At 41.0% G+C, this 23,429-nt stretch overlaps 3 protein-coding genes across 3 annotated transcripts; all 3 read right to left on the reverse strand.

The window, feature by feature from the left end:
- Window positions 1–1,703: 1,703 nt before the first annotated feature.
- On the reverse strand, window positions 1,704–2,630 carry LOC105675230 (uncharacterized). Its single transcript, XM_067355575.1, has 2 exons — window positions 2,271–2,630; window positions 1,704–2,048 (listed from the first exon to the last, which is right to left on the reverse strand). The coding sequence occupies exons 1-2, from the start codon at window positions 2,628–2,630 to the stop codon at window positions 1,704–1,706; spliced, it is 705 nt and encodes a 234-aa protein (XP_067211676.1).
- A 2,373-nt stretch (window positions 2,631–5,003) lies between these two features.
- On the reverse strand, window positions 5,004–5,651 carry LOC105675228 (uncharacterized). Its single transcript, XM_012372222.1, has one exon. The coding sequence runs from the start codon at window positions 5,649–5,651 to the stop codon at window positions 5,004–5,006; it is 648 nt and encodes a 215-aa protein (XP_012227645.1).
- An 8,355-nt stretch (window positions 5,652–14,006) lies between these two features.
- Window positions 14,007–16,162, reverse strand: LOC137000034 (zinc finger BED domain-containing protein 4-like). Its single transcript, XM_067355576.1, has 2 exons — window positions 16,082–16,162; window positions 14,007–15,978 (listed from the first exon to the last, which is right to left on the reverse strand). Exons 1-2 carry the CDS (start codon window positions 16,160–16,162, stop codon window positions 14,152–14,154), a joined length of 1,908 nt encoding a protein of 635 aa, XP_067211677.1. The 3' UTR covers window positions 14,007–14,151.
- Window positions 16,163–23,429: the final 7,267 nt, after the last annotated feature.

Consider the following 23,429-nt stretch of genomic DNA (forward strand, 5'->3'; position numbering starts at 1 on the left):
GTAATAATTTTTTCTGCTCTTATCACGTTGTCGCACAATACTAATTGACCAATAGAAGCGAGGTAAAACTTGCGAACTGCCGCAACCGATTTTTTTAGCAAATTCGCGTAAGTTTTAATAAAATGTGCAACATCAATTCTGATGTAGCAAGATGGCATAGTGCCATCGTTGCACGCATCGGCGTATTCGTAGATCGTCGTATTTTTTATAAAAGCTCTAATGGCAGCCGTAATCAATGCCTTAGCTCACAAATAACCTCTTTTGGAGGTGGAAGGCCATGTTTCTCCGTATGGTCTTTTAGCCAAAAAGCTAAAGGATTGGTTCTATGCTCTTCGCTAAGCATCTGAAAAATTGACACCTGGCCTTCCACTGGTGACAAAATGGTAACTAAATATAAAAATATCGCCCCTGATTTTAGTCCATTTTCGTGGACAATGGGTTTTACGATGGATCCTGTCGCATCAATTAGCCACGTGGATACCCCACGATTAGCGTAAGCACGCGTAATTTCGTGCTGATGATTCGTCGAATAATGAACCACGAAAGGGGAAAATCCGATCCTATGGATAACATATTTCAATGAAGTGTCTTGCATGAATTTTAATTCTTGGACGGGATTTTTGTGCAGATACCTCGAGCTTTCATCCTCGTATCGTGCGGTTCTTAGTACATTTGAATTAGGAATAATTGCTGATACTGGATCTCCTTCATTCATTAATTTGTCAGCTTTTTCCGCACGGTAGACAAACACTGACTTGTGTTTTAATTCCTTTACTACCGTCTTCCTAATCGGAGCTCGCAGATAAATTTTCTCGCATGTTCCATTTTTTTTTGCAACTCGAAAATTCATTTGTAAAACTTCCTCTCCTACGGAATCGATAATACAGTTTAAATCGGAGCCACACTTCCAATAACCAGTTATATGTCCTGAAAGTCCATTTTGGTTAATATTATTATTTTTTGCGTTGAATCCGCATTCAGACCGGGTTTTCTCCAAAATTTTCGCATTTAAAAAATATTGCCATGCACCTATAAATTTAAACGAAAATAAAAACAAATAATTAAGTATAATGTAAGTATAATGATTATGTAAGTAATATTGGAAAAATACAAATAGATATACAATTCGTGTCTCAAAACATACTGATATATTTTGACAGTATTTACCTGTAACTATGCGTATACTTTTTTTTTTTTTTTGGTGTGGCAGGGGAAATTCTTTATGGATACCCACGGGTTTTGGGGGGACCCGTGGGTTATGTGGGAGTCTCCTGGGGATAAAGTCCCCAAGCATACCCACTAAAACCCCTGCCGGTAGCCTTCCTAGACCGTTTAGAGGGAGGGTGAGGCATCACCAGAGGTATTCTTTTCACCCTCCCTCAGGTCTGACCGCTTTGCGGTCTCTTCTTGGAAAGGAGGGGGGGATTTAATTCTCCCCTTTCATGTTTCCCGTCTTTATCGGGAAAGGCCGGACTACCGCGATTTTTCCCCGCCCTTCCGTGTTTGTTGGGGGGCTGAGGCCAGTCAGGAGCCCCCGCTCCTGGCTGACCTCCCGCCGAAAGGTGGATAGAATTCCACCTTCCGGCCTGTCCGAGTTGGGAGGGCCTTGTTCGGGTCCTCCCACGGGGTCCCCCCCGGGGCTTGGTGAACATCACCGCCCGGGGAGGCCCCATTTATCACCTGCCCCCTTGGGGGTGAAGGGGTTAAGATGGCAGTGGCTGAGGAGGAGGAGCATCGTCTCCCCCCCCCACCGCTTCCTCTCTCCTAATTCTTTCCGCTTCCTCCTTCTGCGACATTACTCTGTCGTAGAATTCGGAGGCGGCTCTCCATTTGTCCTCTCCCTCCAGCATTGCTCTCACCAATGCCGGTAGGGAGAGGTCCTCGCCGACCACTGCGGTCAGAACCCGACGCTCCCCCTCCCACGCTTCACACTCTGTGAGAGTGTGCTGCGCCGAGTCTCGACCGGCCGCACAGTGGTGGCACTCGGTCGTATACTCCCTTCCTATCCTACACAGGTAATCACCGAAGCATCCGTGCTCGGTGAGTACCTGCGTAAGGTGGAACTCAATTTCGTGTCCCCTCCTGTCCGCCCATTCCGGGAGACAGAGTTGGATGGCCTGGGTGGTCTATCTGCCCGCCGTGGAGCCAATTAAGGAGGCCTGCCACGCCTTCATGGCTCTTTGACGGGCATCCCTCCTGAGCCTGGCCACGGCTCATGGTAATAGGCGGGCGCTCCCGTGCCGGTCCGGGTCTCTCGTACGCCGATATACTTCGGCACACGAGGTCGCCAGAAACTCGACCGGGAGGAGGCCCGCTAGAGCCGTGGCCGCCGCGAACGACGTCGTGCAGTAGGCCCTTATTAGCCTAATGGCCAGCCGGTGTTGCGGGCGATGTAGCATCGCCTTTATTCGCCGGCTGGCCACGGCCCTGTCGGCCCACGCCGGCGCTCCGTAAAGAAGCACCGACTGCACGACGTTCGCATAGAGTCTGCGGACTCTATTGTTCGGACCACCCAAGTTCGGTAGGAGGCGACCCAAACCCGCCGCCATCCTATCCGCTTTGGGGGTTATCCCAGCGAAGTGCTGCTCAAACCCCCAAAGTCTATCCAGGGTGAAGCCCAGATATTTCATCTGGGTCCCTACCCGAACACGGACTTTCCCTACCCACATCTGAGTAGGGGGAGGTCGCCCTATGGCCCTGTTGTGAAAAAACAGGGCCTCTGTCTTCTGTGGGGCGACCTCGAGTCCATGGCTCTTATGGAGTATACGACCGCCCGGGTAACGGCATTCGCCGCATCCCGGGCCTTCCTTCAGTCCCTCCCCCGGGCCACCACCAGCGTGTCGTTTGCGTAACACAGCAGACGATAGCCCGGGGGAAGCGCCGTGCGGAGCACTCAGTCATACGCGAGGTTCCAGAGCAGGGGCCGTGTACCGACCCCTGAGGAACCCCGCAACAGACTCCCCTTCGGCTTACCTGCTCCAGCTGGTCTTTTAGCTAGAGCGTCCTGTCGCAGAAATAGTCCCAAAGGACCTCCCTTATGGGGGGAAGTCATGGAACTTCATGGCCTCACATGTTCCCAGGGGAGAGAGTTGAAGGCGTTGACGATATCCAACGACACCGCCAACGCCACGTCTCCCTCCCCTACAATCTGGTCCGAAAGGGCCCGCAGATGCGTAATCGCATCCGTCGTCGATCGGCCCTCCCGGAATCCAAATTGGTCCTCTAATAAATTGGGAACATCCTGTGACAGGTGCTGAACGATTCGGCCGGCAATGATTTTCTCAAACAATTTGCCGACCTCGTCCAGCAGGCATATCGGCCTGTAAGCCGAGGGTTGCTCCGCCGGTTTTCCCTTCTTGCGAAGGAGCACCAGGTTCGCTCTCTTCCACAAGGAGGGGAAGGCGCCCGTCCTGAGACATGTATTGTACATTCGTCTCAGGCGGGCACCCACCACGCCGAAGGCCAAGGCCCACGCTCGACCGGGGACCCCGTCCGGGCCAGAGGCTTTGCCAGTAGCTCCCAGCCTTTTGGGCGCCTCGGAGAGCTCCCTCTCAGAGATTTCCAGGTCCCCGGACCAGGGGGGAGATCCCCCCTAGGGGGGATGTAAATATCTCTAATTAGGAATAAACTCCCCACCACCTGATCGAGAAACCCGGGTCCAGCATCTCCGAGATTGGGAGCGCCGCCGGTCTCAGCCTGTTGAGTACCAAGCGATACGGTCGCCCCCAAGGGTCCCGGTCGAGTTCCGCCAACAACTCTTCCTAGGCCTTGGCCTTGGCCTTGTTGATGGCTGTTCGCAGAGAGCACCTTGTGGCCAGGTACTCTCCGCGCGCATCGACAGTGCTGTCGTTTTCTCTTCCCGCTCTTCGTCGGGCTCTGAGGAGATCGCGTCTGGCGGCGTTCACACGTCTTCGCAGATCCGTGATCTCCTCCGTCCACCAATATATAGCCCGACGAGGGGCGGGCTTTGATCGGGGCATAGCCGCGTCGCAGATACGCTCGGCCATGTTCCCGATCTCCTCGGCATCGGCCTCGATGTCGACGAGGTCGGGAGGATCCGACCACGTTTCCACCAAGGCCGCCGCTACCAATTTGTCCTGGTCTAATCGGGCCAGGGCCCATCTTCTCGGGGGTTTATCGCCCCTTTGTTGATGGCGGTGGATCAGCACCTCCTGGGGGGAGGGGGGGAGGTGGCAGTCAGGACCATCTCTATGTAGAGATGGTCCGAAAGGGACTCTCGGTCCGCCACCCTCCAGGTTCCTACCAAGTGTGCCGCCCGGGGGGATGCCCACGTCAAGTCAACGATGGATTCCCCCCGGGGGTAAACACAGGTGTTTTCGGACCCCCTGTTTAGTAACAGGAGGTCCAGCTCCGCCGCCCAGTCCAACACGGCCTGACCCCTGCTGTTGGTGTACCGGGAACCCCACGTCTGCGCCCAAGCGTTAAAGTCCCCGGCCACCAGTACGGGGTGGAAGAGGCATCGGCGAATGCCTTCCCCATTGCCCGCAGCTGCTCCAGAAATTTGGGGTGAGGCCGCTTTGGTGGGGCGTAAACCCCCACCACGTAGAAGGCACCCCACCGCGCCACAACGAATCCCACTCCCCGTTTCACAAGGGTAAGGGGGGGGAGGGGAACGCGGGGAGTGCCCTCTCACAATGACGACGAAACCGTTCGAGGCTGAGACCCAGTTGGAGTTGGAGTCCAGCACTCGATACGGCTCCGCCGCCACTCCCAATCCTGCATCACGCTCGCACAGGTCCGCTAGGAACAAATCCTGGGCCCAACGAGCGTGATTCAGGTTGGCCTGAAGGAGCTTCGTAGACATTATTGGTTCTTTTGAACCTGTCCCTCTTTCAAGCTAATCTTTCCTGCTTCATTGGCGACAGCCGGCGATGGATCCACGTCCATACTCTCTATGGGGGAATTAGATTCCCTCATAATGGGCGACATTGCCGCTGCCGCCGGTTTTTTCGCCTTCTTAGGGGGGATGGGTGCCGGTGTGGCTATCCCACCCTTTTTTTCGTGCCCCCTTTGGAGGGCTTGCACGCCAGCCTCCCCATACGGTGGGAGGCCGGACGACCCGCGTCTAGACACACGGCGCATTTTGCCTGCGCCGTGCACACACGGGCCTCGTGCCCCGCTTCCCCGCAACGATAACAAAGATCGCTGCGGTCCACGGTCGTATTGGAGCATTTCGCCCTGATGTGACCCTTCTCCAGGCATTTAAAACACTGGAGAGGGCGTACTTCCAGAAACTCTACGCGAGCTCTGAAGAGCCCGTTGATTGCAATGTGCCCCTCCTGGGCGACCTTATTGGCCGCCCTGAGGGGACACTTCGCCCAGGCCGTAGGAAGGTCTCTGGGAGTAGGGGAGGGTTTAATGTCCCCTACTTTAACCTCAGTGGGGGAGCATCTTCCCTTCTCCGCCACGGCCTGGGCAACGCTCTCAGCCGTGGCCGACGGCACCAGATCCCGGATACGGATCTCCCCCATTTTCTGGGGTCGGTTGATCCGTATCTCGGGTCTATCCGCGAACAGGCTGCACATTTTTTGTGCCAACCTGTTCGCGCGCTTCTGGCTATTGGGGCCCAATATCTCGAAGATAAAGGCCCCAGTTTGGCCCGCTTTGAGCTTGATCAGGGGGATCCCCATCTCTTTGATGGAGATCTCCCTCGTGATCTTTGCCGTCACCGCGGCGTATTATCTTTCTTCTGTGTTCGCGTTGGCGGGGGAGGGGGCCCTTCCCACTATGGGGTCGTAGTACCTCCTCTCCGCGCGTTCCGTCAGGGTCGCTGCGCCTGCCTCGAGGGAGGAAGCCACAACATAGAGGAGCTTTGCTAAGCTCTCCTTGAGGCCTTTCGAGACCCCAGCGACCTCAAGGATGGAGTCCGTGTTCACCCTGAGGTTGTCCAGGATCTGCTGGACCGGTGCCGATTCAAACTATACGACCTTGCTCTTAATCATTCCCACGTGCTTGTGGTATCGCTCGGTCGTACGGTCCGTCTCATGATGAGGATTCATAATCCTCTCGGCAACCTTGCGGTGGAGCTCTTCGATTCGCTCCACGGCCTCCTCTCTCCTTTTTCGGGCGGTGTGTTGCCCTACTTGAAGGAAATCCTTTGCAGGGCGCCCCTTGGGATTCTCCTTTTTGGCCCGGGCCTTGAGGACCTCTATGTCCTCATCGTCGGAGGACAAAAAGTCAGCCGTTTTTGTCCTCTTCTCCCTCTTTCTCCTCCTTTCGTCAGAAGAAGGAGAATCAGGGAGGGTGATGATCTCCTCCCTGTCTCTCCGAGGCCTCTTAGCCCCAGCTAACGACGTGCTCGCTCGGGTACCGTCCTTGTCATCCTCCGTGCCAAGGTCAATGGAAGCCCCACAATTGAGGCTCTCCTCCGACCCCGTACGGGAAAAGCCCCGCGAGCGCCTCGGCGACCCTGCGCGAGACGAATCTCACGAGGATACCGGAGTACTCGCGAGAGTGTCCTTCTTCGACCTTGGGCAAGGTCTGGTGGGAGGTAGAGGGAGAGAGGAGGGTAAATTCCCTCCCATCTCTCTCCCCACCATTTCATCATCGGAGTCCTTGCCCCCTCTCAGTCTCAGAACCGAGACCTGAGGCGGGACGCCTGACTCCTGAGACATCTTGGATGTCTCCCTACCCTGTCTCTCAGCTGAGAGACCTGATCTCGCTATAGCGAAATGATCCTTCCAATGGTCGTCATAAATTTTATAATGCGTCATTTTTGTGTAAATCCCACGACCCACTGCGGCTCCGCTGACCGGGCATGCTCTCCAAGTCCCGAGTTTCCCCGGGAGGTCAACATATGGCGCGGGCACCGGGAAAAAACATCCGGTGCACTGGCCTCCGGCCCCTTACTCACCCCTGGTTTTACCCAAGGGCTTTCGGAAGTCCCACACCTCCGACAATGTGGGCACCGCAGTGGGTGCAGCTACGCGGAGGGCCCCACGGACGGTTAGGGCGGGGAGTGTTGCGACCCACTCCGCGCCTTACCCGCCGTGGCGACCAGCGAACAGACTCCTCGACCGATCACTCCGCAACCGGTAAAACCGGGACGCACTCCGGTAGTAATCGGTCCTCATTGCTCGACCCTGCCTCGGAATACTTCCGAGTGGCCCGAGCAGCTACCCTCCGCTTTCCGACCCCGCCTCGGAATACGTCCGAGCGGCTCGGAATGGCCCAGCCCGACGAGCTCGGGAGTTTCGGGACATCGACGGCCCGTCGCTTTCCTTCACGACCGCGTGCTCGAGGACCACGTCCACGAGCCGTTATGTCGGAGAGGGAGAGCCGCAATTGTGGGACACCGCTTCTCCCCCATGTCAGACCGCATCCTTTCCTCTCCCAAAACCGGAAGAGGAAGAGTCGGTCCCAGACACAAGGAGGATCGGCACCCACATCCACCCCTTTAGACAGGTCACCGAAGTGACCCACCAAAGATCCGTTCCTCCGGAGCAGCAGCCCCAGCTAGGACGGGTCCAACCCTGGGAGGAGCACTCCCCTGACCAGCCGTCCCACAGGGCTAACAAGCCTGGCCGCCCGTGCACGGAGGAGAGATGGAAATCTTCCCTTAACGGTGCCGTGCCACCGGGCGATTGAAGTCAGGGCCGCCAACCCCTACCGGCAATTGGGACAAGTCCCTGAGGGAGTTGCCGAGCTCCCGTACCCAGTATAGAAGGAACTGTGCGCTCTTAGCACCGTGAAACGACTCCAACGAGTCGCCCCACGGTGAGCCTCCTCACCACGACAAGGTGGCGCACAACGAGGAGGTAACTATGCGTATACTGTAAATATTTAAAATATTTAAACATATTAAATGCATGCTCAAAATACTATCATTATGTTTATCATGTTTTACATTTTTTGTCACAACTATTAATAATTAATGCAAATTACCTGGTTTCAGCTTCGTGACGTTCCATGAAGATTTAGACGCCTTAGATTTGGAAGATGTGTATTCTTTTCTTACTAACAATTCATCTAGTTCCGCTTTTTGAATGAATATGTTAAATTTAATATCGTTCACTTCAAAAGAAGAATTTTCACTAGTGCTGTTTTGCGTACCTATATCACTAGTGATGTTTGCCGCGTCAATATTTTCATGCAACTTACTTGTTTGCAACCACGATTTTACGCCATCCTTGTTGCACGATACATATGTGTACCAGGCCAATGGTGTTTTTTTACCTTGTAATTCTTGCGATAAGTTATCCCAGGTCTATATAGTTGCCCCTCCCCCCTAACGCAAATCGTAAAAACATTTATATATTTGGATTGTACATCGTTTGTACATAAATGTACTATGATTTTTATCGTTTGTACATTCTTCGTTAATTTTAAAGAAAATTACAAAGTTTTCATAACAGTGCTAATGATAGTTAGCTCCCCCCTATGTCGCAATTACGTGACGTATACTATAATTTATGAATTTATCGTGCTTAATCGTTTGTACGTCGTTTGTACATTATTAATAATCGGTTAAATTCATATTCCAACATTTTGTTTTTGTTTAAAACGCAAAATAAATAATTTTATTTGAATATGGCGGGTACGGAGCACGGAGCGGGTGCGCATGCGTTTTAGTTACTTCCTGCTAGAAAATGGCAAATAAATCTTCAAAGTGCATATACATTAATGTCAATTTTACCAACATCAAGACTGAAATATGATAGTCAACTGCTGAAACGAAAAAAATCACTAAAGTATTTCATGTAAATGCTGCAGGCCATGGCGCTTAGAGAAACGCTAGCAGTAAAATTTAAGCGGTAAACAAATTGGCTAATCAATCTTACGTTTTTGAGAATACTGCACTGTAATTGGTTCATTTGTTTACTAATTAAATTTTACTTATGTTTCTTATGTTGTCATTGCACTCATTTACAAAATCATTGGTTAGGGCCTATCCGGACAAACTTACATAGTCGCATAAAGATATGCATAAGAAAATTGATTAGTCCATTTCCTTATGCATCTGCTTATGGACCAAATTTTATCATATGTTTATGCAATTATAGCAAGTTTTATATTTCATTTCAACAATGTCTTACCGATTTAAAAGCTAGAGTTTTTTGTCCACATATTTATTTTTAACTTGTTAGTTTTAACAGAAAGTTGGGTTTCTACATGTTTTACAGTTTCCTAATGCGATAAATTCAATAAATAAGTGTTGTTTTTGGTAGAGCAGTAGTAGCCGCGGGATGTCTGTTTTTTTGCACATTTATTATTGTTACTAAAGACATATACTAAAGACAGGAAAGTGGCTCTCGGTTAAATTCGCTTAAACTGTAATGTTACATTGGTGTTTTGATCAAAAGTCACTTCTGGGCACAAAGCTTAAAAATCAATAGTTTTTAGTCTAGAGATGTTGAAGTTCTAAACTTTTACTATGCCGAGATTACAGCCGTAATATCATGTCGGATTATGTGTGTTTTTGTGTGTATGTGGATGTGTGTGTGAGTGGGTATGTGTATGTGTATGTGTATGTGTGGTTGTGTATATGAGTATGTACTTGAGTGTGTGTCTGCGTATGTGAGCATGTGTATGTCTGTGCGTGCGCCTGAATGTATGATTGGCTTAGATCAAGTGCCATTTCAAAATCTACAATCAAGAAAACTGTACAGACCATCTTTATATTGGAATTGTAAGTACGTGCACACAAAGTGTGCTGTAAACGTAATTAAAATTAAAATTTTGATTAGACATATACAATCTATTTTTTATTTCAATATTTGTAATTAATGCCAATAGAACTAATTTTTTTATTAAAAAATCTAATATATATTTATAATTTCTTATAGCAAACGAAAAAATTATGAGCTTACGTTATTTAATGATCCTATGCCGAATCCTTTTGCATTGCATTTGAAAGCAATATTTATGATGGTATGTCACGAGACTGTCATATAGTTTATGTCTTATTAAAATATTTAAGGTCTAGTTTCAAAACGATTTTGCTTTAGGTCTGCCAACATTTTTCGTTGCCGATCCAGTATAGTCCAGGGCTTTAGCGTGGTTATCTATTCCATCATATCGATGTACACTAAACATCCAACGCAATATACTGCTATCAGAATGCTGCACTTACTGGAAAACATCCCACTCCTGGATTCTTCATAACATTGGAAAGAAAAACTATTTGTGAATAATATAGCTAAGGAAAACCTGAAAAAAACTAAAACAAAGCACATTTGAAATAATCAAAAGATTATGATTTATGTATAACTAAATTTTTCACCTCTCTCAAGCTAGCAGGACCAAATCAGCAAAATCAAATCGGACCTATCGGAATTTTTAGTACCCATTTTGTACTATTTTGTACCACAAAAAATAATTTTGTACCTTATGCCATTACAAAAAAAAATCGTGGCGCTGCTAACTTGATATCAAGCTAGCAGGACCAAAAAAAAAAAAATAATAAAAATAAAAAATATAACATATTCTTTTAGTGCAGAATTTGTACTAATTTGTACCATTCAAAAAATATCAAACAATTTCCATTAACCCCTTAAAACAACCCTCATTTCGTTTAACCTACAAAATAGTCCATTTCACTTTCAATTTCTTAGGAATTTAATTAGCGAAATTAAACTAAATTTGTCCCATTATTTACTACCCATTATGTATTACTTTGCACCACCGGAAATAATTTTGCACCCCTCGTTATTTAAAGAAAATTGTGGTCTTGCTAACTCGACATCAAACCAACAGAATAAAAATCTTTCAAAAACCAAAAATAAAAGGAGATTCTATTAGTATTTAATTTGTACCAATTTGTACCACCCCAAAAAACATTAAAATATTTTTATTAACCTCTTAAAACAACCCCTATTTTGTCTAATCTAAAAAATAAGTCTTTTTTTCCAATTTTTTCAAAATTTTATTATCAAAATTGAACTAAATTAATTGTATTATTCATTATTTGTCGTGTACTAATTTGTACCACCAGAAATAATTTTGTACCCCTCGTTACTTAAAGAAAATTGTGGTCCTGCTAACTCGACATCAAGTCAACAAAATAAAAATCTTTAAAAAACCAAAAATAAAAGGAGATTCTATTAGTATTTAATTTGTATCAATTTGTACCACCCCAAAAAACATTAAAATATTTTTATCAACCCCTTAAAACAACCCCTATTTTGTCTAATCTAAAAAAATAAGTTTTCTTTTCCAATTTTTTCAAAATTTTATTTCTTTCCAAGCTATTGAAAATTTTATTAGATGAATGGAATTAAATTTATTACATTATTAATTATTTCTCATACTACTTTGTACTATTAAATACTATTTTGTACTACTAAAAATAATTTTGTAACTTGTTATTTAAAAAAACCTTTATTAAATATGTTTTATAATACAAATTATAAAAGAATAATTATATCTTAAAATAGTGTAAAACTTTTAATTCGAAACGCTGTAAATTAATAAAGCTGGTGTCACGGAAGATTTTTCTTTAACATTTCTTTCTTTTTGTTCTAGATCGTTATATTCGATCCATGTCTGTCCTACTCTTAAACACATAGCTGTATAGTGCCCGATTGTTCGTATACCTCTTGTTCTAATGGGTTTTTTGTATACAACAACGCCAAGTAATTTATATTTTACTCCATTTAATGGATTTTGGAACGATTTATAAATATCGTTCAATTTAATATGGAAGTCCATATTTGTTGATGAGAAGATGTCGAAAATGACAATATCTCCTGAAAAATAAATATCGGTTTAATAATAAAGGTCAGTACTTTTATAAAAAATGTGTGGAAAAAGCTTTAAGTATAAAAACGCAAATGTGTCGGAACACAAAAATATTTTATTATGAAGAAAGAAAAAAACAAAATAAAGAAAATATTTAACCAAATTTTGAATTTCTTTCAGTCTAGCAGTACTACAAGTGACGCAATATTTTCCGTTCCAACATGTGCGTTTTGTTTCTTATAATCTTTCTTTTACTAATATTTTTTTAAAACAATGTACTACTTTATGTTTAATAATTCAAATCTTGCCTGTTTTAGATAGCGTTGTCGTTTCAACACCGGGACAATTTTTTGAGCAACAAGGATGTTCACCTTTTAAGTAAATGCTCTCTTTTATTATTTCATCGAAATTATTATTAATTGATGCTTCCGCAATTTTTAATTGATCTATTTGAATTATAGATAATTTCTTATATCGTGGCAAGCAACCAGAATTGCAACGTGATGTCTCTTCAAAACTTGGAACTGGATTGAACAGGATACCTGCTAGATAGCCTACATTTGTATAACAATCTACATATTTGCAATCACCAACATCAGAAACCGGGAATATTTCTAAAAGTATTTGCGCGCGCAATTTATATGAAGAGAGAGTAATTCCATTATTTATAGAATTAATAATTAATTTAAAGAATGAATTTGATTCTGCTATTTTGTTCATATATGTTAGCATGTTTTCAAAATCATGTCCTGCAGCAAGTAATATTTGAAATATACTATCAAATGCGCAAGTATTAGTGATAGTATAGTTATCATCATTTATACTTAAAGATTTTAGACATAAATTGTTACCGTTTTTTAAAATAGGTATCTTTACTGCTTTTTTACACGTCAAAGAATCTATTAATTTGTGTTTATTTTTACCCAAATACAATGCATTACTTTTACATGATTTTGTTGTTTCTAAATTTCGCCAATTCTCCACTTCACGGCTTGCCAAAATATCTTTTATATTTTCAACATTTTTGCACGTCATGCATATATGACGTTGACCGTGACCTTCTTCGTCGTCATTAAATGATACAGAACATTGAGGCAATGCATGAACATATTTTTCACATAAACAACAAATATGTGCACCTGTTGGCTGATCATTATTTTGGCATGCAGGACATGAAATATCTTTATCTAATAAATTATTATTAATTGTAGGCTCTTTTATAGACGTGTTAGTTAATGATACATGAAATTCATCATGTGCGTTTACAGGAGGATTCTTGTCACATGTATCAACTACTTTCATAATATCATGCAAATAATTAACATGCTTTTGAATAAAAGCATCAATACGCAAAAGTGGACAATTTTTTAACAGTAAAGATTTTATTTTATTAAATTCACTTTCCACAGATGCACTAGACGCAGGTGTGCGACCATAACCGAATTTATCAGTGTAAATATTCGTCCAAAGGGGTAATAATCTAATATCAATCATAAGACGATCAACTAATTGTGGAAAATAAAATGGATTTATTCTATTACCTTCGTCCGAAGTAAGTGACGATCTAACATTCTTTAAAATTTGCTTACCCCATACAGACTATAAGTTTTCAAATGGATTGCTCAAGCTACCTACTTCAGTCGAATTTTCTATTTCTAATAGAGTACTATTATTGTTAGTTTCACTATTATTGTCAGTTTCAAAATGTTCTATTTGTAATGTATCAGTCATTAATTTTGTTAATTTAATACGTGCTTTATCGCATTGCGTAAGCTCGCCAGTTTCTAAATTTCCATCCGTTTCTGCTAATGCTATTACAAAAATAAAATGTATTATTTCTATTGCATTTGTAAGATTTCTACATAGTATTAATTGGCCAATCGCACCAAGATAAAATATTTTTATTCTTTTATTTAATAATTTAAAAAAATTTGAATATTTTTTTATAAAATGTGCTACATCTATTCTCACATAGCATTTAGGTAAATTAGAATTTTTACATGCATCCGCGTAATCTTCGATGGTAAGATAGCCTGTAAATGCACGAACAATTGCAATTAGGGATGGGCGATACAATAGAAAATATCGATATTTTGTATCAATATGTATCGTAAATAAAATATCGATATATCAAAAATATCAAATGGGATATATCGATATTGGTGATATCGATATTATCAACTATTTTTCAATTAAATATATAAAGCCCGTATCAAACTACGTATTGAAGATTGAGATTAAAGATTGAAGATTCGGAAATTTGACCAATTAGAAAGAAGTAATATTTGTTTGCTTCTTCTCGATTGGTCAAATTTCTAATCTTCGATCTTTAATCTCAATTTTCAATGCATAGTCTAATACAGGCTTAATAATAATTTCCAATTAAATATATTTACATTTTTTTATTATACAATACATATATAAATATTTTACATAAAACAGTTATGCTACTTATAATAACCAATCTTCCAGAGAAAGAGAGTTTAAAAATAATAACTGCTGTAAATGTTCACTTGTTATACGATTTCTATCTTCGGTAATAATATTTCCAGCCCGTGAAAATAATCGTTCACTTGGAACGGAGGTCGCAATTATACTTAAATATTTTAATGCTATATCTTTTAATCCAGAATGCATGTTTATTAGCCAATATTGTAGTGGATTGTCATCCATTTTTATTGGTGGTTGATTCAAATAATATTTAAGTTCATCTGCTATTGTAGAATCATTATTTTTTGACATATGCTTGGATTTATTAATTAAATACTGATGATATATCCAAAAATTATCAGTTTCCATCGAATCATTTTGCGCGTTTTGATAATCGCATGTATCTGATTCTTTTGTATTTATGTTTATCATTTGTGTAATTTTATTGATAGAATAAGCGCACGCAATTTCATCAGAAAAATTAATATTCTTGAATCGAGGATCCAATATGGTTGATATTGCCAATGTGTGATTTTTTTCAATATCATTAAATCTTTTTGAGAACTGACGTTGTAACTCATGTTTAAAGTGAATGCCTATTTCAGTATTTGGTGCAAGCATATGTAATTTGTTTTTTAGCGTATTAATAATCGGAATCACTTTGCTGCCAGTAAGATAATGTTCACCGCATATAATTTTAGTGGCTTCGTTAAACGGTTTTAATAATTGAACAAATTCTTTTGCAGCTTGCAATTCGAATGCAGTCAACATTATCGGTGCTGTAGGTTGCTTCAGAAGAATACTACTTATTTTATCTGCCAATTCAATAAATCGTTCAAGCATGTCGTAAGTCGAATTCCATCGAGTTTCGACACTTTGTATTAATTTGAGAGTTGATTGAGCTCTCAATTCATCTGCAGCAACCACAGAATGTTTAAAATACGTAATAATATTTTTAACCTTTTTACAGAATTCATTAACAGTACCATCATTTTTAATAATGTTCGACGGAATTAAATTCAAAGTGTGTGCAAAACATGCTAAATGTTTTTCAGTACCAAACGCTTCTGTAATTGCCTTTTTCATATTGGCTGCATTATCGGATACAACAATAATAATATTTTCTGTGTCTATGTTCCATTCACGTATTATATTTAACAACCACATTTTTATATTGTCAGAAGTATGTCGATCATTTAATTCAGTAACGCCAATAGTTACAGTTTTATATGTTTCTTTTAATATATAATGAGCTGTTAAACCTAAAAAACTTTTTGTATTTATTGTGTCTGTCCAAATGTCGGTTGTTAAACATAAATTTTTAATGTTTAAAAATTGAGTTTTTATCATACCCGATAAAAATTCGTATTTTTCTTCTATGAGACTCGTAATTTTTTTCCGACTAGGAATCTTGTATAACGGTGCAACTATTTTCATAAAAGTTTTAAATCCTTGCTTTTCTACAGTTGCAAATGGCAAATTATCTTTTGCAATCATAAAAATGAGATTATTAGTGAATTCAGCCGCTTTTGTTCCTCCATCTACAATTAAGAAAAAAATATGAAGTAAAATAATTAATTTTGTAGTGACATATTGTTTTGAAATATTCAATAAATTACTACAAAGGCTACTTATAAACTTTAGATGATAAAACTTGTAAATATAAATACCATAAAATGATTTTTGGTTTTGAAAAGTAGAATCAAGTGTGATTTGTTTCTTTTTCACAATTGGTAATGACACAAATGTCTCTGATTGCGACTGTGACGTGACTGATAAAACCGAAGAACTAGATGAAGATTTCACTGTTAAATTAGAATTATCGTCTACATCAATTTTATCTTCTGTCTGAAATGCATAACATACAAAATGCATTAGTAATATTATTTTACATTATATTATAATAAACTTAATGTAATTAATTTTCTATACAAAATTCGACATTTATTACTATAATTTTTCTCTGTTTTATTGAGGATTCTGTAGAGTCTGTAGAGTCTATTATATCAGCTTCGTCTATCAGCTTCTTCATTTGAAGCTTTAACTGAAGTTTAGGATGTGCTCGAGTTAAATGAAAACGTAAATTGGTTGTATTTCCTGAATTTTTTATAATCTTTTGGCAAATATTACATTTGCTACCTTCATTGGTTCGAATGAAATATTTCCAATATTCACTTCTAGACGGCGGCACTAAAAAAACAGGCAGAAATAATATTTAAATGATGAAAAATAACGCTAAAATAATTCAATAATTCAAATAAGGAATAGGATAACGTATGAGATAATTACTGTTATAAAACAAGTGAAAACATAAGAATAGAAAGCAACGTAGGAAAAGTAAAATAAAGCCTTTGAGGATTCCTTTTCAAGCACCCAGTTTAATATAGCAATATATATAGCAATATAATGTACATGCATATGCATATATTATATCTGTAAAATTCAGAAAAATATTAAGATTACCATATAGTAATCATTATATACTGGACTATATACAAATAGTAAATAGAAAGTGCAAATTTTAACTAATCCAATCAAACAAACATGCATTTTAAAAGAAGTGAGAATTATTTAACTATTTTTTTCTTAAATTATACTTACCGCAAAATACCCAGCAAACACAGAATATTGCAACAATATTGCGGCAATGTTGCAATATTGGTATAATATTGCTACAATATTGCAATATTGTCGCAACGTTACTGCAATGTTCTGTGTTTGGGTATCATAATACATAATACGTAAATACGTAAATAAATAATAAAAAAGTACGTACCTCTTTGTACTACTACTTGTCTCTATTTTTTACTATTTGTGACTATATATTAATAATTAATATATATGTGACAGAACTGTGAATAGATCACGACAATGAGATATGTCACGTGGAAAAATTAAGGTCATGAGTAAATTCCTACTGAGCACTGAGCACTGAGCACGTCACGCATTGCGTCATTCATTAGCCCGGATCTACAATAGGTGTAGTAAAGGCCATACGTACGTACAAAAATTTTAGTCGTAACCGTAAGGGTCTATTCAGACAAACTTGTATAGTCGTATAAACATATGCATAAGAAAATTGATTTATCTATTTTTAAAGAAAACCAAAAGTTGATTGCTTTATACGACCAAAATAAAGAAACTAATGAACGCATTTGTCTGAAATTTTGACAGTAGCCCTCTGCGGGATGAATTGGTTTATTTTCTTATGCATTTGCTTATGGACCAATCAATTTCCTTATGCATATGTTATGCGACTATGCAAGTTTGTCTGGATAGGCCCAAAGTCATTAGCAAATCGACCAAACATAGTCAAGTATTCTTAGTTTCATAATGGCTTCTGCACACAGGACACAGTAATACGTGCTATAATATCGGAGATTCGATATTTCTGTTGAAATATCGATGCATGCTAATATCAAAACAAAAAATATCGATACAAAATATCGATAATAAAGTCTAAAAAAATCGATATTTTAAATATCGATATTGTATCGCCCATCCCTAATTGCAATTAATAATTAATACGATATTATTATTTTTTTCACAATATCTTTATATTTTAATATTGCTTTTTTCATTTTCTCGGGATGAACTTTTTCCGGTCTGCCACGAACGGGAGGCATGATAAAAATTATGCACTTCACTATTTGTTCGCTATAAGTTGTTAAAGAACGAATAATATCGTACTGATCTCTTGTCTAACAATAAGCTGTTACTAACAGTCACTTCTTAACAACAGTGCCACTGTGCAGTAAAGATACACTTAAAACAAATGCTTTACTATATTAAATCAAAATTTATTTTAAAATTACGCACTGCTTCGCTTTTGATATAAAACAGAAGAAAGCGCGCGGTCGCGCTGCGCCGTCATGAAACGCAAGAAGCGCGATTCTGCTGTGTAGCATTTATCGAGATTAATCGCACTCTCCACGCGACCCCAGGGCCACGCAACAGTCGTAAACTGTCAAATTTATTAGATCAGTGACCCAAGGCCTCACGAACTCATATACCGATTCTCAACCCTCCAATCCGAAAGCCAGGAATCGGGGCAAGCACCTCTATAGACCACCCTTCCGTCGTACGGTCTAAAGACTACGCCCACCTAGATCTTAAGACACTGAGATGCACCCCACTGTATACTAATTAACACCAACCGGGTTACGCCACCTCAGAAACCTACCCCCATTGCATATGGACCCGAAACGACGCTATTCCTTATTCGTTAGGGCCCCTTTTTTCCTACTCCCATTCCAAGTAATCTAATTACCTAAACTTAATCCTATTAGCTAAAAATGACGCCACCCTCCCCCACATTAAAAATCTTCTCACAAGATTAATTCCTATTCGATCCCCGCTTCAAAAACCTAAGATTTTCCAAATGGATCCACCCCAAGGAAAGGGTATAAAAACCCGTGTTTTGGTGGCTCCAAACGCAATTACACACAATTATTCAAGCAGTTTTTGCCAAGTTCTTCACACAGTTTTTCGAGTAGTTCGGACCGCGAATTAAAAAAGTCGATACTTTGTCGCGACCAAGTGGTGCATCTCAAGTAGAGGGTCCATCACCCTGACAACACCATCCCGCAGCAGGGTGTCCACACGTTTACAAAAGGGTCCGACATCTATACAACACCATCCCTCAACGGGGCGCTTGCTCAGAACCACCGAACATATTCAACCCGATCCAAAACTATCTTGCAACGAGTAAGTTAGTTCATTTGTTTTTCCTCTCATTAGTATTCTCTTTATTCTTATTATGTGCTCCGTCCCTACTTCGTTTAAAATTTTTTGTGTTATTTATCAGTGAGAACTGAACATTCGCCGCGACCCAACAATCGTCGGAACCGTTTGGACCTCTCGGCATTTGCTCTCTGCCTAGCCATATTTCTCCCACCATACATTAGATACGCGGCGAGGGTCACCGTAAGACCCGTTAGAATTAGGCGACACATCCCATGTAATAACTCTCGTACAAGCACACACACGCAAACCGACCCACCTCCTGTATTACCATCGATTCCTCAGGAATCTCCTCAACAATCTCCTCAATCCTTTCCCGTGCTTGATTTTTCACCACTTCCTACTCCCAGGTCTATCTCTCCAATTTTTGAAGAGCTCCTGGAGTACAGACCCCCTTCGCCTGTCCATTTCCACCCTCTTCCAGTAGAGGAACTCCCACATAACAATCCGGAGTTCGACAACATATCCGTCAACTTCGAAGCCACCACCATAGAATACGTCGCGCCTCCTCCGCATCTTCCTCACCCTGTATTCACAGGGTTCGACTTCCTAAACCTAGTCCTCTCCCCTGAGGAATAACCCACACACACACACACACACACACTTGTAAAGAATACACAAATAAAATTATAAACACATGCGAATAAGAGTTAAGTTTTTGTATCCTAATTATAAATTTAATCAAATTAAAATGTTAAGTCTTTAGTGAATTAAGCTTTTGTTCTTTTTCATTTAACCACACCCTCCTCATTCGTCACCCCCTCACACCTTCCTTCTCAAATTGCGCACAAAGGTTCCGTCCCGGGTAAAAGGGATTCAATTCCTTGACCCAAAAAGGGAATCACGAACGTTGACCTGTCGACGGAGTAAAAACGACTCTTCCAGTCGCTGACCCGTCGCAAGTTCTAAACGTGCCGCTCGGCTCGTGCGGTCAGGCCTGTTTACGTTGATCGCCGAACCCAACGAAAAAATTCTACATCTATCAGGACGTAACAATAGTATTAACGATGTCTTGTCTATTTGAAAGCTTAACTCCAAGTTTTTTTGTCCACATACTTTTCTTTCTAGCTTGTCGGAGAACATTTAAGTTATATGATCCAACACGATGTCCAGATTTATTAGTATCAACTGCAACATAACAACTTTTTTGCCAATTACCACATTTTTGATAAAAAAAACTTGTCCGATTTTTTGATATCTAAGTCTTCGAAGTGATCATTCTACATTTTCATGTTTATTATTCTGCATAGTGTCGCTAGTTTTAACTGTTATAGCAAAATCAGTATCTCCTGGATTTTTATTTAAGTAACAGAAAACTGGATTTCTATATGTTTTACAGTTTCGTAATGCATAAGTATGAAACCGTGTGAGCTTCGGCGGACGCGGAGTAGCTTGCCGGAATCCTGGTTCGGTCGGTTGGGGATATGTCAGTGAAATAAATAAATGCTCGTTTATAACAAAGTAACGAAACAGCGTTTATTAGAGAAAGATGTTGGTATGACTTGCTTCAAATGATCTGCTTCAATGTTCGTGTGTACATGCGAAGCGGGTGCGAAGCGATTTCGAAAGAACATATAAGCGTGAGATAAATAGAAAGTATCGGTGCGATCGGTGTACTAACAACGGTGAAATAATTAGTTAAGCAAACGGCGAAATGATTCGTTAAAGCGGCGGGAAATGATCGTACAAGTATCGGTGAGATTGGTATGAGTAACGGTGAAGCAATTATTTGGACGGACGGCGAAATAATTATCAAAGCGGCGTAAAATAAATCTGGAGTATCGGCAACGGTGTAACAGTTATTTAAACGGACGGCAAAATCTTATTAAAGCGGCGTAAAATAAGTCTGGAGTACCGGCAACGGTGAAACAATTGTTTAAGCAAACGGCGAAATAATTGTTTAAAGCAGCGGTGAATTGATCATTAGAGTTTGACGTGAAGCGTCTTGGTGCGATCAGAGAGAGCGCAAGCGCGGGCGATCGTGTCGCAACGGTTGGTACAACGCAACGCTCGTCGGTGAGTGCGTTCGTGACGGTATCGCGAGTCCGTTCGATCGTAGATCGTGACGGGTCGCTTGACGGCGCGGATTGGTCGACGCAGTTTGCCCGCTGGATTCTGCGGATGAATCCCTGGTGCGCGGCAACGCGAAATTAGGACTATGGCGTCGAGTAAGCTCGACGGGAGTACGAGGATGCTCGTACGAAGGCGGAGTTTAGAACGGCGACCTGGCTAGGTACGCGGGAATGCCCGCAATACGAAGTTCGGTGGCCTAGAGGAGCCGAGTACGCTCGACGGGGTATACGAGTATGCTCGTATCGGAGATAGAAACGGTATCGAGAACGCTCGTGTAACTGGAATAAGGCATAGAATCCGAGTATGCTCGGTCGGACTACGAGAACGCTCGCAGCAGGATTGTTCGCTGCCGAGGCAGCGAACCGGGTCTGGTGAAAAGACGTACAGCCGGGCCTCTTTTATACCCGGCTGGCAGCCGAATGGTTTCGAATTGGCAAGCATCGGCGGTTTCGGCGGCGAGTCCCCCACAAAACGGAATTTCGGAACAATCGGGTGTGGGGGATTTTCGGCGGTTGACCGCCGTTGTTACGATAAGAAATTTATCGGCGCTCGATGCGCCCTTGGTGGGCTACGGACGATGGACGGTCCGCAGCCGTAACGATGCAGCTTGTGGGCTGCACCGTTACAAGTAATAATTTCATATTGTAAGAGAAATTCTTCGTTCAGTTATACAAAAAATAGAAAAGTTTAGTTATACATAAATTACAAGTAATGGAAACTACCTGGACTTTCATAGATTTTAAATGTTTGAAAACAATCACATGAGGAATTTCCAAGGAGGAGGTTTTTGATGATAAAGAGTAAAAGATAAAATGTTTGTCTTCACACCAGTAAAACTATAAAACCGGTTTTAAAGAAATAATGTAAAACCATTTTTATATATATATTATATTACATATTATATTACATAATTGTTCCTTTGATCTTTTTCCATTCTTCATTTGCAATATAAATTTTAAACTCGTCTAAATTGTATTATTCTGTTTCAAACATTTAAATTTTCGTTGTAATGTTAACAAAATCATAGTGGATTTGCATGTGACATCAGTTAAAAATTCCTTTATTGGATAAAGTCGTGGATAAAATACTTATTCGGTTCTGACTTACATTTATATAAACATTAAAAGCAGACCATCGTCATTTAATTCTTCACTCATCAGTTTCCAAATATACGAAGAATTAAATAAAATTCGGTATCATTGTAAATAAATTTTTTTCAATAATTTTTAATCCTATTTCTGAACTTTCAATACTTTCTCGTTTACTGGGATATCTTATATAAACATATGACAAAATTGTAACGTTTCTCTTGTAACAAAATTATATTTTTCTCATATAAAATGACATTTTTTTTTATAACATACACACGCACGCACAAACCCACCACCCACTTCCATACACATTTGCACGGATACATGCAGCACGCACACGCACGTACAAGCACACGCACACACAGGCATACGCACGCACACGCACGCGTACACACGCATACGCACGTACAGGCACGCATACCACGCACACAGCGTAGACGCACGCACGCACGCGCACGCACGCAGGCGACTTACCCATCCAACAACCACACACATACACAGACACACACTCACATAAACATACATGTGTGCATGCCCTAATGGAAATATTTTGCTAAAAGTACTATGAAATTAATGAAAAGTAAAATAAAAGTTTTTGAAAAATTACTGAATATATTTTAAAATGAATCATAATTTTTCGTATGAAAATTTAATGTAATACTGTAAAATATAAGGAAAGTTAAAATATACTGTTGAAAAGTAATAAAAGAGTTTTAAAATATTAGACATGAAATTTACTGAATTAAACTGAAAACTGTGTTACTTTTTAATGAAAAATTGCTAAAATATTTCCATAAGGGCGCACACACTCATACATTCAGGCGCACGCACAGACATACACATGCTCACATACGCACACACACTCAAGTACATACTCATACACACAACCACACATACACATACACATACACATACCCACTCACACACACATCCACATACATACAAAAACACACATAATCCGACATGATATTACGGCTGTAATCTCGGCATAGTAAAAGTTTAGAACTTCAACATCTCTAGACTAAAAACTATTGATTTTTAAGCTTTGTGCCCAGAAGTGACTTTTGATCAAGACACCAATGTAACATTACAGTTTAAGCGAATTTAACCAAGAGCCACTTCCCTGTCTTTAGTATATGCCTTTAGTAACAATAATAAATGTGCAAAAAACAGACATCCCGCGGCTACTACTGTTCTACCAAAAACAACACTTATTTATTGAATTTATCGCATTAGGAAACTGTAAAACATGTAGAAATCCAACTTTCTGTTAAAACTAACAAGTTAAAAATAAGTATGTGGACAAAAAACTCTAGCTTTTAAATCGGTAAGACATTGTTGAAATGAAATATAAAACTTGCTATAATCGCATAAACATATGATAAAATTTGG

Source organism: Linepithema humile, chromosome 5, assembly GCF_040581485.1.
Source record: "Linepithema humile isolate Giens D197 chromosome 5, Lhum_UNIL_v1.0, whole genome shotgun sequence".
Lineage (NCBI taxonomy): Eukaryota > Metazoa > Arthropoda > Insecta > Hymenoptera > Formicidae > Linepithema > Linepithema humile.